Source organism: Acipenser ruthenus, chromosome 5 (genome assembly GCF_902713425.1).
Source record: "Acipenser ruthenus chromosome 5, fAciRut3.2 maternal haplotype, whole genome shotgun sequence".
Classification (NCBI taxonomy): domain Eukaryota; kingdom Metazoa; phylum Chordata; class Actinopteri; order Acipenseriformes; family Acipenseridae; genus Acipenser; species Acipenser ruthenus.
In genome coordinates, this window is record NC_081193.1 from 23457583 (window position 1) to 23472315 (window position 14733).

At 37.9% G+C, this 14733-nt stretch overlaps 2 protein-coding genes across 3 annotated transcripts in view; one reads left to right on the forward strand and one right to left on the reverse strand.

Annotated features, from left to right (window-relative positions):
- The first annotated feature begins 695 nt into the window (after window positions 1-695).
- Window positions 696-4176, forward strand: dnph1 (2'-deoxynucleoside 5'-phosphate N-hydrolase 1). Its single transcript, XM_034003582.3, has 4 exons — window positions 696-977; window positions 1939-2010; window positions 2826-2936; window positions 3172-4176. The coding sequence occupies exons 1-4, from the start codon at window positions 830-832 to the stop codon at window positions 3279-3281; spliced, it is 441 nt and encodes a 146-aa protein (XP_033859473.1). The 5' UTR covers window positions 696-829; the 3' UTR covers window positions 3282-4176.
- LOC117402445 (cullin-9-like) overlaps window positions 4177-14733 on the reverse strand; it is a 79278-nt gene continuing 68721 nt past the window's right edge. The window contains exons 40-42 of one of the 2 annotated variants that reach the window (XM_034921342.2): window positions 14298-14431; window positions 12609-12700; window positions 4177-5315 (exon numbers count right to left, since the gene is read on the reverse strand). In XM_034921342.2, coding sequence (XP_034777233.2) covers window positions 5114-5315; window positions 12609-12700; window positions 14298-14431 — 428 coding nt within the window. In that variant the 3' untranslated portion in view covers window positions 4177-5113. Of the gene's footprint in view, window positions 5316-9505; window positions 9901-12608; window positions 12701-14297; window positions 14432-14733 lie in introns of those variants that run through there. The other variant, XM_059023849.1, reaches the window with a different exon arrangement.

The window sequence follows — 14733 nt, forward strand, 5'->3', positions numbered from 1 at the left end:
CTGATCTATTATCATGTTAACTGAAACCTTGAAAAAGCAATCAGCAAATCTTAAATAGATCCGTCTCTCCTTGCACACATCTGTAAACGACAAGGCAGTCGGCAGCAACCATTTAAATGAAAAAAGGAGTCGGCAAATCTGAAAATGATTCCTCTCTCTTTTTACACTGAAATGTCTGTAAACGAAAAAGTAATCGTCAATAGACAACCAACTTTACGTCCCTGAGGAAGGCAGGTACACAAACAATGTCACAAATGTTACAGAATCAAGATCTCTTTATAACATCTACAGAGCATTGTGGGCTAAGGCCGGTGTGGGTGGCGTGGATGGTGTGCACCCATGGGGTGGGCGGGGTTAAGCGGAAAGGAATTTGGGGAAATGTAGTTCTTAAATATAGTTTGTTATCAATTGAGTTACGTGTAAATACGTAAATGGCTATGGTTTAATTGTGATATATAGTAATTAAACCATATTTTATGATTTGTTTACTGTAAGTAAAGGTTATTTATTTAATTATACGCAGATCAATGTAATGTAAAGCACCCAGAGACAATAAAATAACAAAAGCAAGAAAAGTATCAACATTACGATTAAATACCAATAAAAACGCACAAATATATTTTGTTTTTAACTCTGTTTACGAAATCGCCACGTGACTCGTTTACGACTACAGCAGGGGGTGGGCGGGGCTAAATTTGCCATGACAGTGACTGTAGTTTTGTCACGTGTGGTTATCTTTCCCCAGCGCGCGAGTCAACCTGCATTGCACCGATAAAACCAGACAGATAGGGCAAGGGATTGCATGTAGTACAAATTAGATTGTTTTTTTATGAAAATGACTTTCAACATATACTTTTGCGGCAGCATCCGAGGAGGGAGGCAGGACGTGGAGATTTATCAGAAGATCGTGCAGAAGCTGCAACAATACGGAAAAGTTCTAACAGAGCACGTCAGCTGCAGTGGTTTGTCCGAGAAAGGTGTTTATTGTAGCCTGCTGTTTTAAACTAACTAACTCTCTCTCTCTCTCTCTCTCTCTCTCTCTCTCTCTCTCTCTCTCTCTCTCTCTCTCTCTCTCTCTCTCTCTCTCTCTCTCTCTCTCTCTCTCTCTCTCTCTCTCTCTCTCTCTCTCTCTCTCTCTCTCTCTCTCTCTCTCTCTCTCTCTCATATATTTCAATATGTGTATGTATAATTGTAATGTCCCTCTTTTTGTGAAAAAAATGATTTACTGGAATTTTCCATCCAGAATCAACAAGTATAGCAGTGTTGCTAACTTAAGTGATCGGTACTAAAATGTATTTCAAATGCATTTATTTAACCAGGATTGAAGACCTTGAGATACACATCTCATTTTCAATCGGGTCCTGCAGAGCCCCTGGTACTAGTACAGTACATATCATGTTAGGCTGTATTATTTTGTACGTTGTCAGAATTTCGGACATTGTAGCAGTCTTCTTTTTAACAGTTCACGGCCATCAGAATTTAGTACCTAAGAGCATATTCAGACCTTATGACAGGGAGACAATATTAGGCGTTCTGAAAGCAATTTGTCTCCTATTTAAGTCACGTTTAAGAGAGGGTAATAGTCCTATATATTGCAATACGGTATGTGGTTAAGGCTTGGTTTTGCTGGAGTGTATTTTTGCAGAGCACTCAGTTAATACTCTCACTGGGCTGCTCATACATGGATGGTTGTGTTTCAGTTTGCTGTAGTGCAGGGGATCACCCTGTAATGCCAGTACTCCAGCATCATTTTTACTTTGCAAATACAATTACCTGCTTTTTAGTCATATATTATTGTCTATTTAAGCAATTACTGCATCAATTGCATGAAGAGATACAAGCCTTCTGAGTGAACGAAATCCAAGATGGAGTCCAGTTTCTCACATGTGCATTGGTCTTCTTTGAAAGGGTCCTGTTCTTGTTTCGTTCTCTCCTCAGGGGAGGTTGCTGTCCCACAGGGAGACAAGTCCATTCACGACAGGGATGTGGAGTGGCTGGAGGAGTCTGATGGTAAAGAAACCTGCACAGCTACTTTAGGAAATTGTCATTTAAATTAATTTATTAATTTTTTTGTGGCTATTTTATAAGTTTGTAATTTTAGATTTCTGTGGACTAAATATATCCAAAAAGGAAGGCATTACATTTTTTTTTTACATTCTTCAAAGGACAAAATCTTCTCTGTCCAAACTAGAAGCTGGACATCTATAGTTAGGTTAACACCTGTAGCAACAAAAGGCCACACATTGCATCCACTGGCTGTGTTATAGTTTGAGAATCAAAATTGAATTATTTTTTTTTCTTTTTCTTTAGCTTCCTAACCCTTGGCTCAAAAGGGAAGTCTTTTGAAATAAATTGACTATTGTTAAAACTGCACTAGGTGCAGCTGATAAGGACTTTTGATGAAGGAGTACATTTCCAAGATCCACCATGCCTGACAATAAAAGGACCCATATGTTTAAAAATAAGCTAGTTAAGCCAGACAGTTTTAAACTGTTATGCATGCTTCATCTCTATTTTGACATGTGACTGATTGAAATGTCCTTTTATTTTTTTGTTGACAGAATCGTACAGAAATCTAAGTAAAGCAGACAAGGCGATCTTATCCAGCTACAGCATACATTTCAAATGAATTTCCTGTGCAGAACAAGCTTAAGAGGATTGGTGCTTTCAAGCATTGTGGGGGATAACATCATGCTTCTCTTGTAAAATAGCATGGGATAGGATTACAGAGTACAAGAACCATAATTCTCCCATTCATAAGGATGAGTGTACAGCACTGCTTACATTTTTACTTTGTCGTCAGGGGTTTGTCTTCTCTTTATCAGTGATTGTAGCAGAGGTGACGCAACCTTCCCTTGGGGTTGGGTATGAGCTTGGGAGGGCTGTCGCCATGAATAAGAAGATTCTCTGCCTTTTCCGCCCTTCATCGGGTAGAGGTAAGAACCCAGAAATATTGTGGCTTTAATGGGTTCTTTCAATCATATTATATTTTTAGTTTGTATTTGTTAGCACCTGACCCATTTAAATATGCATCTCTAAAATCAAAATCATTAGTTACATATTGAGCAGTGAAAACTTGCTGTAGCCCCCTAGGCCAAGACCTAAACATGTTTAGAGACTCCCGGGGTCCCAAGTGTTAAAGGTAATCATCTTCATTTCTCTGCTCTCCAGTTCTTTCTGCTATGATCAGGGGAGCAGAAAACAGAGCCAAGTTCCTGGTGCGGGACTACACAAGCGAAGAAGTTGAAGGAATCATAGATGAATATTTCAGCAGTGACTGAAATATTCTAAGCGACTTCATGCAGCAGGATGTAAAAATCAGACCTCCAGACAAGGAATGCTGTCAGAAAGATAGGTGTTCAGTTATATACCTGCAACATACACTTGTAAATGCATGTTGTACAGAGAAAAAAAAACAGCAAAGGGCATTTCTAGTGTGAATAACAGGATTCATTCCTACTAATGTGATATTACATTATTTGGATAATGTGGTTACTGTAAGGAAGAGTTTAGGGATTATCATTACAATATATATTATTTGTATGTACTGCAAGATTGTTCAGAATCTTATACAATATCAGACTTGTTTTGAATAAACATTTGTTCCCCATCCCATGTTTTCTTCTGCCACAATGTACTGAATGTACATTATCTGTCCACGCTTTGAAAACCCAGGGGCGACACAGTAAGCTTTTTAGTCTGTGTCAACAGGATAGATATACAACAAAAAACACGTTTTTTTTCTACAGCCATTGCTTTGCCTTACAAGTATATTATTGTGCTTAAAAACACACCCCCCGCCTTACTTTTATTACCCATTTCGAGATACAAGCCAGTACCAAAGAAATAACAAACATCAATTAGCAGAAAAAGCTCTTTATTTAGTAAACTGAAGTCGCATAACTTCAGTTTCATCTCCCTCCCCCCCCCAGAAAGATAGAAGATTATAGGTGATCAATATAACTATATGAATATATAAGGATATCCCAACTCCCTGCTAGAACTAACTTGAAAACTCCCATCAGACTTGTCGGACTGAATCCGAGATATCTTAACAAATATTTGTCTATATAAGTGAACATTTAACATGCTCGAAAACAATTAATTTTTAAAAGAAAAAAAAACACAAGAAAAGCATGTTATATGAAGTGCTGCTTTGCAAAAAAACCCCAAAAACACAGAATGTATTATTTATTTGATTATAAGCCACAGTATTGACCAAATATTGCAGTGAAATCTCTGTACTATAGAAGAGGTGACAGGTGCATGGAGTTTTGAGGGTTAAGAAACAGAGACCTATCAGTTTAACTCTTTGGTGGGGCACTTTGGAGCATCCAAACCACATCCACGCTCACTCCTTGGTTTAGATTTGTTTCTTTTTTGTATCACTCTTTAGGTCACACATTTTTTACACAGGGCCATCAAGGTTCAGGTTGAGCCCTTCTAACAAAATCTTTAAAAAAAAATATTCCATTGAAACGAGCACCTTCCCATTTCCTTTCACATTCGGAAGCTTGAGGGGTTGCAATATCATTACATCAAAAGGTTAAAAAAAAAAAAAAAAAAAAAAAGTGTGTGCGCTTTATGTTTTGCTTGGTCTAAACCTATACAATCAAATGATCATTAATACTTAAGCCACAAATGGGTTATACTGAATTAGTCATACTGAATTAGTCTTCCATTGAAACAAGCTTGTCAAATACATTTCTTAAACTGTTTCTTAAAACTAGAGAAAATCCTCCATAAAAAGACAACACTTACCTACCTTCCAGAGTTTTATTAAAAAAAAAAAAAAAAATCTTCCTTTAAACAGTATTCTTACCTGTAAGACTAAAGTGTGTGTGTGTGTGTGTGTATATATATATATATATATATATTAAAAAAAGAAACAACTGCTAGGATTTCCCATCTAAAAGAGAAGAGATTCCAAACCTTTGGTTAGCTTCCGAGTAACATTTCGAAGTGACTTTTTATTTTGAATTATTTACCCCTTTTGTGTGTGTTTATTTTTAGACCACATTTTATTAAACTTATTTTTTTAATGAAATGCTGCATACTTGACAATGGCGTGCTGTTTTTTCTTGTTATGTATTAAGTCGTAGGGGCTGAAGTCTCACTCGAGGTTTTCTGACTCGTCCTCGTCCGAGAAGAACTCGTCCTCATCGATGTCGTCATCGTCGTAGTCCTCATGCCACTCTGGAACGTACTCATCATCGTACTCCTCATCTTCATCCTCCTCTCCCTCCTCCTCCCCGTCACCTGCGTTGTTGTTATTGTTCGAGTTGCCAGAGTCAGACCCACCATCTGACTTCTTCCTGCAGCGGAAGGAGAGAGTGAACATAATAAAAACATTTAAAAAAACAAAAGGAGATCTTGGATGCCCGAGAACAGGCTGGGAACCACTGCCAAAGAACAAACCTGGATTCAAACTTGTGTGATACTCTGGTACACAGTCCAAGAATGGAAATAGGTTTATTTATTTATTTTTTAATCAAATATATTGGTTTCCCAGATAATTCCCCCCCCCCCCCCACTCTAATAGTAGTTACGCCTAATCCTGGTCATTTGGTATTATTAACGCAAACATTTTTGCTACTTTTAGTTGTATGCAGTATGGTGTTAAAATTGTTCTCACATCTTCCTGAAACCACATTTAATTAAAAAAAATTGTGCTATACATCCATGAATTCTATTTTCTAAAATTAAAAAATGTTTAAAATCACAAAAATGCTTTGTAATCGGAAATAAAAACCTTTCGAGAGAGGTTGTCTTGCCAGTTCAAGCGAATTTAAGTCTGAGATATAACTAGTGTTACAATAAAATAACAGAATATATTCTGTGCTAAAATATTTGGATTATTATGATGTTCTTATGTTGAAGTTTACTGCAGTAAGTTCCTGTGCTGTCCACTGGTTTTTAAGGTACTAAATTGGCAGAAGTAACTTTTCATCTTTAGCTAGATACTTTCAGGTGGATTTTCAAAAGGGTGCAATCCAGTCCTACTTAAGTCCTGCACCAACTCTACGCTGACCTGCACGGACTTGGTTGGCATGGATTTTAAATGATCGCAGTCCTCCAGAACTGGTAGCGCTGGAGATCGCAGCTGTAACCTGAGGAAGGTGTATGCATGCATTAAAAGGCTATTTTGTAACTAACCACCCTAGCTAAATGTGGTGTGTGTGTGTGTGTGAGACTCCCCATGGATAAAAGCATCCAATATAAAGATTAATTATTGTAATGATATTCCATGTCAATAACTTATTTAGGACAGTATTTCTTTTTATAAATCAATAATAAAAAAAAGAAACGAAACAAAGAAATAGGCTAGACAGAAAAAATAACCACAACCTTTATTCTATGCTTATACTTTCTAGCTTGCTCTACTTGGGACTGCATCGTTTAGGTCAGCAACTCTTGTAAAAACTCCTTATATTTACAATAGTCAACTTTCAATTTTTTTATTTTGTCACGACACTGGACACTGTTTCTTTCAATTCCTGCGCTTCTTATATCTGGGATATTTGGTTATACACCTTCATGTTCCTGACTGCAGTGTTTAGCTGTTTTTGGATGTTATATTCACATCATGTTTTTATCAGCATTTTAATTTCGTAATCCTCCCACGGAGCTTGTTTAACAACATTTTTTTTTTTACTCTTCGTTCTTGTGCCGTTGCATAGTCTCACGCACAACAGTCAGCACCGTGCCGTGCCAGTATCAGATATGAACGGATGCTGGCACGGCACGGTATGGATTTGTACAAACATCGTGGAAAGAACTCTACACGCTTTCACAACAGTGACAGCACCATGCCAGCACGGTGTTGCAGTGTCGTGGAAACGAGGTAAGAGATGCCCCCTATGAACCTTCTGGTATAAGAGGCACATTCTGTGTAGTTTGGGACTATAAAGTTCTAACTGCCCCAACTGAGTCCTTAAACTATTATAATCTCTCATTATAATCAGGGGTTCTGATAACTGGTACACAGGTACGCATGCACACCAATAAAAAACAAATGGAGACTTCCATATTGTTTTAACACGTAAATGCGTACTGTCAGTACATTTTAACAGGAAAGCATTTTTCATATATTCAGCAAGGGTGCTCACGCTTGCAAGGTCAAGCATTATCAGGCTGTGACCCACACCTGCCTAACCTCTCTATTTTCTACAGTCTCAAGGTCTCTGGGATCTGTCAACAATCTCCAGGTAACTGAGCTTATTATCATTGACCATAATTAAATACCAGTCCCCATATTTCATTTAAGGCCAGAAGGTTCCATTCAATAAAAAGTCCATCCTTGTTAGCGCTATCATTGGCTGCTTCAAGGTTTTATAAAAAATAAAAAAGGAGCGCGATAGGTGGAATCACTCCAATTCATAATCATAACAATCATCTTTTTTCTTTTTTAACAAATTTAGGAGTGACCAATTATTATTTTTCCCTAATTTGGAATGTCCAAATATGTTTTGTTTTTTCTCCTCACTGCAGCGAGTCCCCACACAGCACAGAGGTTCTGAGGGCGTGTGAGCGTCCTCCGATCTCACAAGCCTAAAGCCAGAATCGCTTACGCCGAGCAATCCAGAGCAGAGATGGGCAGGCTACCGATCCCGGAGAACAGAGACCAGGCCTGCCTCTTATCCACTCTGAATGTGCTCGGTGTCTGGCCAGTAGGGTTTGCTGTTGCGGGATGAGGAGTCCCTGCCAGTTCCCCCCACCCTGGGAGCGTCAGAGCCAATGTGACGCCCCCTTCAGAGTCCCCAGCAAAGTTCAGCCTCTGCACAGCCTGGATATGAACCGGTGCCGTCCAAGCTGTACGACTCATCCTGCTCTCCCCGCGGCAGCGCTTTAACTGGATGAGCCACTCGGGGACCCCCCCCAATCATGTTCTTTTAATGGACACTTGAAACAACCAATGACAGCAGGGATCTTGATTTAGCTGTCCATTCAGAGAAGAGGGATGCAGTTATGGGGAGTGGCATTGTGGAAGCTCACTGACATTTCGCTTCCCAAGTCCGGATGAGAGGAGGTGTCTGTTTGACAGCCATTACATTAGAAAAAATACATTTACTTAAGCATTTTACTTAAAATATATATTTTTTCCCCTCACTTATATACTTCTACAGATACCATTGTGCCGTCAAGCTAACGTGTTCAACACCACTAATAAAGTGAAGAAGTTTTTTGTTTTTAAATCCCCAGGGCTGGAATTTGGTGGTAGGCAATTGAAATAAACAGAGAATGTGTGATAATTTGTTAAACATTGTAATAACCAGCAATCCGGACTCCTACTTAAAACATTCATGAACTACTGTTGTCTCTGACACTGCCATTAAGCAGTGCTGCTTGTGAGTGTGGGGTTTTCACATGTCAACATTTTAATCAGCTTCACGCCTTTCTGCCCTGATGCATATTCATATGTGTAAGATGACCACTGAAACCTTTGATCCTGAACTCAGCATCCTTGACAGGGGTGCAAATCTTTTTGAAAATTGGTGGTAAACTGTTTTGAAAGTTTAGCACCAGAGCGCCTACTGCTAAATTATTAAATACCGCCTTAATCAAGCCCCCTTTACAACTTCTCACACGACACAAACCTTCTCTCCTGTGTATGTGGAGGAGTGTGGGTGGGTCATGCGAGTCCAGATCCAGATCCAATGAGAAACTATCATCATCTATGGTTGCTAATACATACAAAATAATAATAATAATAATAATAATAATAATAATAATAATAATAATAATAATAATAATAATAATAATAAATAAACAAACAAAACAAACATGTCTATTGGCGCCAGAATTTAATGTTGCTTGCGCTGTATGAGGTACCCTGGCACTAGAATCTAGATCCAAATTTGCACCCAATTCTTGACATCCCAATCGTTTGAACTGTTGGAGGAGGTGGAGCTAGACAGCGACTTGGATAATGACCTCTAATTTTAGTGCGTACCAAACCATTTCTGCTAAGTACTCATGTGAGAACCTAGTGATAAAAGTTATGTGAACCCCTGATTATAATCTGTCATTATAATCACCTCATTATAAACCACAAGAAATGCAGTAAACAATCTGAAAAGTTGACATTTTAAAAATGAATGTAAATCAATGCTAAAACAAAAATGACAGATACTCCTCATTCTTAATTAACTTTTAAAACCAGTCAAATAGTGTAACAGAATGCCCTTTACGCCAGTCATTTCATGAAATACAATGAAACTTTTAGGCATTTCATGTAATGACCGAGTGAAACAGTAATTTCACAAAATGACTGAAAATCTTTAAAAATCAGTCAAATAGTGTAATAAATGCCTAGAACAGCAGTCATTTTGCAAAATGCCTGAACGATCTAGGCATTTCTCGAAATGCTTTATTTCACAATATGCGTGTAACATATATATATATGTATGTATATAAAATCGTGTTTACTCGAATTTAAGTCACCCCTGAATTCAAGTCGCACCCCCAAATATGGACACCAAAAAAAAATAAAAAAATAAATAAATAAATAAATAAAAGACCCTGAATGCAAGTCACATTAAACTCGTAATGAAAAAAAAACACAATAACTAACGGTTAAATTACTTTAATTTCTAGGTGCCAGCAGGGAACACTATATTACTGTACTGGGGAAGAGTAAATTACCTTGAACTTTATTTCAGTTTGCTTTATTGTCCTTGTTTGTTTAATTTGGCCAACATGACTCTGTCATGTTCGCAAGCAAAATCAGTGAAAGACAGAAATGTGTAGTTTGAGCTAGGACTTCGGAGTTTACACTAGTGGGGTTCCCGTAGTTAAACCGGGCACAGACCATAATAACAGTAAGGTTAGAGAATCAGAGAGCGATGGAGAATCCGCCATTAAGCAGTACATACCTTAGTGTTCCTGTTTATTGTGCTCCTCCAGACAGAGAAAGAAAGATATAGAAATACATGATTTTTCATTTTGAAGCCAGACCCACGTTGATCATTTTAATATTATAGTATTATTATATTATTGCGTTTCCATCTTCTGACACATCTCAGATGCCACAGTTTCTCTTTGCTTCAGCCAACAAAATTACTTTTCTTTTAAAAGCTGCATTAATTCTACTTGGTTCATGAAGTTTGCTGTGCAGCCATTTCAATATACCGGTACTGTACCGAGAGTAATATCTGTAGTGGGCAGTGCTGTGTACAGTTGGTCTTGTTCAAGCGCACCAGAATAACTGACATGCGCAAATGTAAAACCTTAACTAAATCCAAGTCGCTCCCCCCCAAATTTGAACTTTTATTTTGCCCACAAAAGTGCGACTTAAATTCGAGTAAAGACGATTATATATATATATATATATATATATATCAAATTGCGTGAAAGTCGCCTAACGGCTTCTACATCCACAGTGTTTTCAAAATCAAAGTACAGTATCTAAGTATAAGTATAGCTACTCGTTATTCCTTACTCTCCTGAGCTTTTCAGAAGTCAAAGTACAGTTGCGCTGCACTGATGACCCCCAAACAGGGCGAAACATGTCTGCAGATACGGTACTTTAAAACGCTGTCAATGTAGAAGCCGTTGGGCAACTTTCACGCGATTTGATTGGCTCTTGTAATGCTGAGATTTGCATATTTCCCGATTACCCATTCTTCTCTATTCGTTGCTTTCATTCCCCTTAACTCGAAAGCTAATTTATATATATATATATATATATATATATATATATATATATATATATATATATATATATATATATATATATATATATATACACACACACACAGACGCAGTGGTTTGCAGAAGTATTCACCCCCCTGCAAAGTTTTGTTTGCACCTGAGCGTACTCCACGATGCTTTCAAATTAGACTTTACATGTAGAATCTACACAAACTACTCCACATTGATAAAGTTAAAAAATGCATATAGAATATAAAGAAGTAAGATCTACAGAGAAAAACAGATTAATCTCAGTTGCATAAGTATTCAACCCCTTTGCTACTGCAGCCCTAAATCAGCTCAGGTGCAAATTATTTGTTTGAAAGGTCACAAAATTAGTGAAATGGTTTCAGCCAGTGTGTGCTCAAAGTGGTTTAACTTGTAGATAATTCCCCTCAGGTATATAAAGACTTTCAAGCTGCAAGTCACATAGTGACAAGAACATTTCAAAAGGCACCGATTATCCCTCTCAGCACAGTGAAGTCCATCAATAAGAAGTGGAAGATGCATCATACCACCCAGACACTACCCAGATCAGGTCGCCCTCCCAAACTGAGCAGCCGGGCAAGCAGGAAACTGGTTTTGGATGTCACTCTGAAGCCAACAATGACCTTGAGAGATCTGCAAAGTTCTGTGTTTGAGATGGGAGTCAGTGTTCACACATCAACAATAAGCCGGTCCCTACACAAAGCTGGCCTGTATGGACGGGTGGTAAGAAAATAGCCATTACTCAAAAAGCCTCCTTTTAAAACACGTATGGAGTTTGCGAAAAAGCATGTAGATGACACTGCAGACATGTGGAAAAAGGTTTTGTGGTCAGATGAGACAAAAATTGAACTTTTCAATCTAAATTCCAAGCGTTACGTCTGGCGCAAGCCCAACACTACACCCAGTCAAAACCATCCCAACTGTCAAGCATGGTGATGGCAGCATCATGTTATGGGGATGCTTCTCTTCTGCAGGGACTGGGAAGCTGGTCAGGATAGAAGGGAGAATGGATGGTACAAAGTGCAGGAAAACCTGTATGAGTAAGCCAAGACTCTGAAACTGGGGAGGAAATTCACATTTCAGCAGGACCATGACCCGAAGCAAGAAAGCCAAAGCCATACTGGAGTTGTTGAACAAGATGGGAATTAATGTTCTTGAGTGGCCCAGTCAAAGTCCTGACTTGAATCCAATCAAATTTATGGCGAGACTTGAAGCCTGCAGTCCATCGACGATCCCCAACAAACTTATCAGGAGCAATTTTCCCCTGAAGAATGGGCAAAAATTTCACCATCCTACTGTGCAAAGCTAGTACAGACCTATCCAAAAAGACTCATAAGAGTAATTGCTGCAAAAGGTGCTTCTACCAAGTACTGGCTGAGTACTTATGCAACCAGTAAATTTCATTTTGTACATTTTCTTTGCAAGTTTTGCTGACATTTAACGTCCTCCTCATAGAACAGTGTTCAGTTTAACCACAACAGCTTTGAATAAAAAAAAAAAGTTTGTTTGAAAAACTGTGCATAGATTATTTGTAATTCAACAAAATGTGACACTATTGGTAGGGGGTGAATACTTCTGCAAACCTATGTATGTGTATATGTGTGTGTGTGTGTGTGTATGTGTATGTATGTAAGTATAAACAATTTAGATATTTTATTTCACATCATGTAATCAAAATGATATTGCAAAAGTCTACCAGAAGCCATAATAGTAGTACAGTATTTCATTTTTAAAATCTGTCAGTTTTTCTTTAAGTATATGGAAAAACACAAAGCAGTATGTAATTCAATATGTTAATATAACATTATTCAGCAGGTTTCATTCAACTTTATGAAGAAAAATTAGTTAACTCTATAGGGTGATCTAAAACTTTTGGCTATAGCTGTATACCTAGAATGCAGTCTCTGCTCCTCCCCAGATATACTTACTCCTTGTTTGAGTCTGACTGGTTAGCCTTATTTGAAGACTGAGCCACCTCCTGATCTGCTCCTGTTTTTGACTGATATCCCACTTGAAAATCCTGGGATTAAAACAAAAAAGTTAATATACGGTTAGCATGTCATCTATGAACGATTAAGTCAATATAAAAAGCCAATGACTCTTTCAGGAGAGTATGAAGCAGCTGGTCATGAGGAAGCATATGGTAGTGGCCATGAATATTACAAGTTGTGAATAAAAATAATGTATTACCTAAATACGGTTTTATAAAAATCACAAAATGCAGACTATGCTCATGTTGCCTAGGTGTCATGGAGGACCCACTGTAGAAACTTGTGAACAATTCAGAAATAGTATTTATTTCGCCTTACGTAAAATGCATTGTGTTGAAAAACTTGGACATGTGACTTATAATTATTCTTAGAATGTAGAAGAATGAAAAAAATAAGAATAATAAACATGCAATATTCTTGACCACCCCTGTAGACCTGCAAGGCTAGTTAGTCTGAGTAATAGTGATAGCAGCCAGGGACAACAGAGTTCTGCTGTGTTAATATGCAGAACACACGCCACAAAAAAAGATCCTCTTACAGTTAGAGGCAGTCTTTCTGATAATCCTTTCTTTGTTGGCAATTTTACAAAAATTTCTAATGCCAGTGATGTCTCCTCAGTGAGTTCAGGTAATTTAAATGGCTGTATCAGACATGCAATTATGAGTAATAATAGAGCCTACACATAACCCAGCCACAGTCCATCCACTAGTTGACTTCACCTTATTTTTCTAGGCAAGGTGCAGAATGGTCCTATCATTTATTCTACTTTTATTTATTTTCTACCTATTGCTTGACTTGCATTAATTCTACTTGGGGTTAACAGTCAAATGTATTATTGCTGAGCTCTGAATATAACAGATAATTTAATTTAATGTGTGGGAGCAATGAATAATATTTCACAGCTAGATAGCGTAGGATTTCCATGCCTTTTTAAATCAAGCGCTTCTAAAATTACCACATTCCTTGAAGACTACCTGTTTATAGATCTGCATGATGCCAATGCAAATTTGATGGTAGTTAAGCTCCAGTACATTCTTCACTCATTACTGTGCAAGTCTTTGTTGGGTATCCCATTATCACATTTTCAGTATATTTCAAGGATATCAGGCTGGCAATTGATCTGTCTTCCATTTTTTGTCAGATCAGTGGAATGTGTCTGACAATCTTCTTACTCTTACTGCAGTGTGGAGTAGTGGTTAGGGCTCTGGACTCTTGACCGGAGGGTTGTGGGTTCAATCCCCAGTGGGGGACACTGCTGTTGTACCCTTGAGCAAGGTACTTTACCTAGATTGCTCCAGTAAAAACCCAACTGTATAAATGGGTAATTGTATGTAAAAATGATGTGATATCTGTATAATGTGAAATAATGTATAATGTGATATCTTGTAACAATTGTAAGTCGCCCTGGATAAGGGCGTCTGCTAAGAAATAAATAATAATAACTAAAACTAGCAGATGCTAACTGCACTGATAATCTTGCATTGTTCACTCATGCAGCCAGTCTGTGTAAGTGGCACTTTGACTGAAGTAGTATGGATTGCAAACTTGCCACACTTAGTAATGCTCCCTTTTAAAGGCAAATTATAAACACGCATAAGCTTGTCTGCTTGTTTGTTAACGGTTTACCTGAGTAGAATGCTGAAGGATTGCTACCAGTCTTTCCTGGATCCTCCGTATCAGCTCCAGCCCAGTGTTCAGGTGCTCTGGCTTCAATAGACGGATGCATGATGCCAGGTCTGTACACTGTAACAGTGTCTCCTCTGGAAAAATGAATTGAAGCTTATTGTTTTTTTTATAATTTTAACATGCTGAAGAATAGTTGATGGTGATAATATTTCACCAATCTTCTCATTAAACTTTAATAACAGTGTCAAAGCTGATAATCCAAAGTTTAACGTTGTGAGCCACTTATGCCACTGTACTCCAGGTTTGTTATTCATGTTGGAAAAAGCATATGAAAACTACACAACATTCTGTTAGAAACTGACAGGAAAGAGAGAAAATGGGATGTCAAAAAATAAATCACATATTGAAAAGGTTCGACCACTGGTTATTGTCAAAT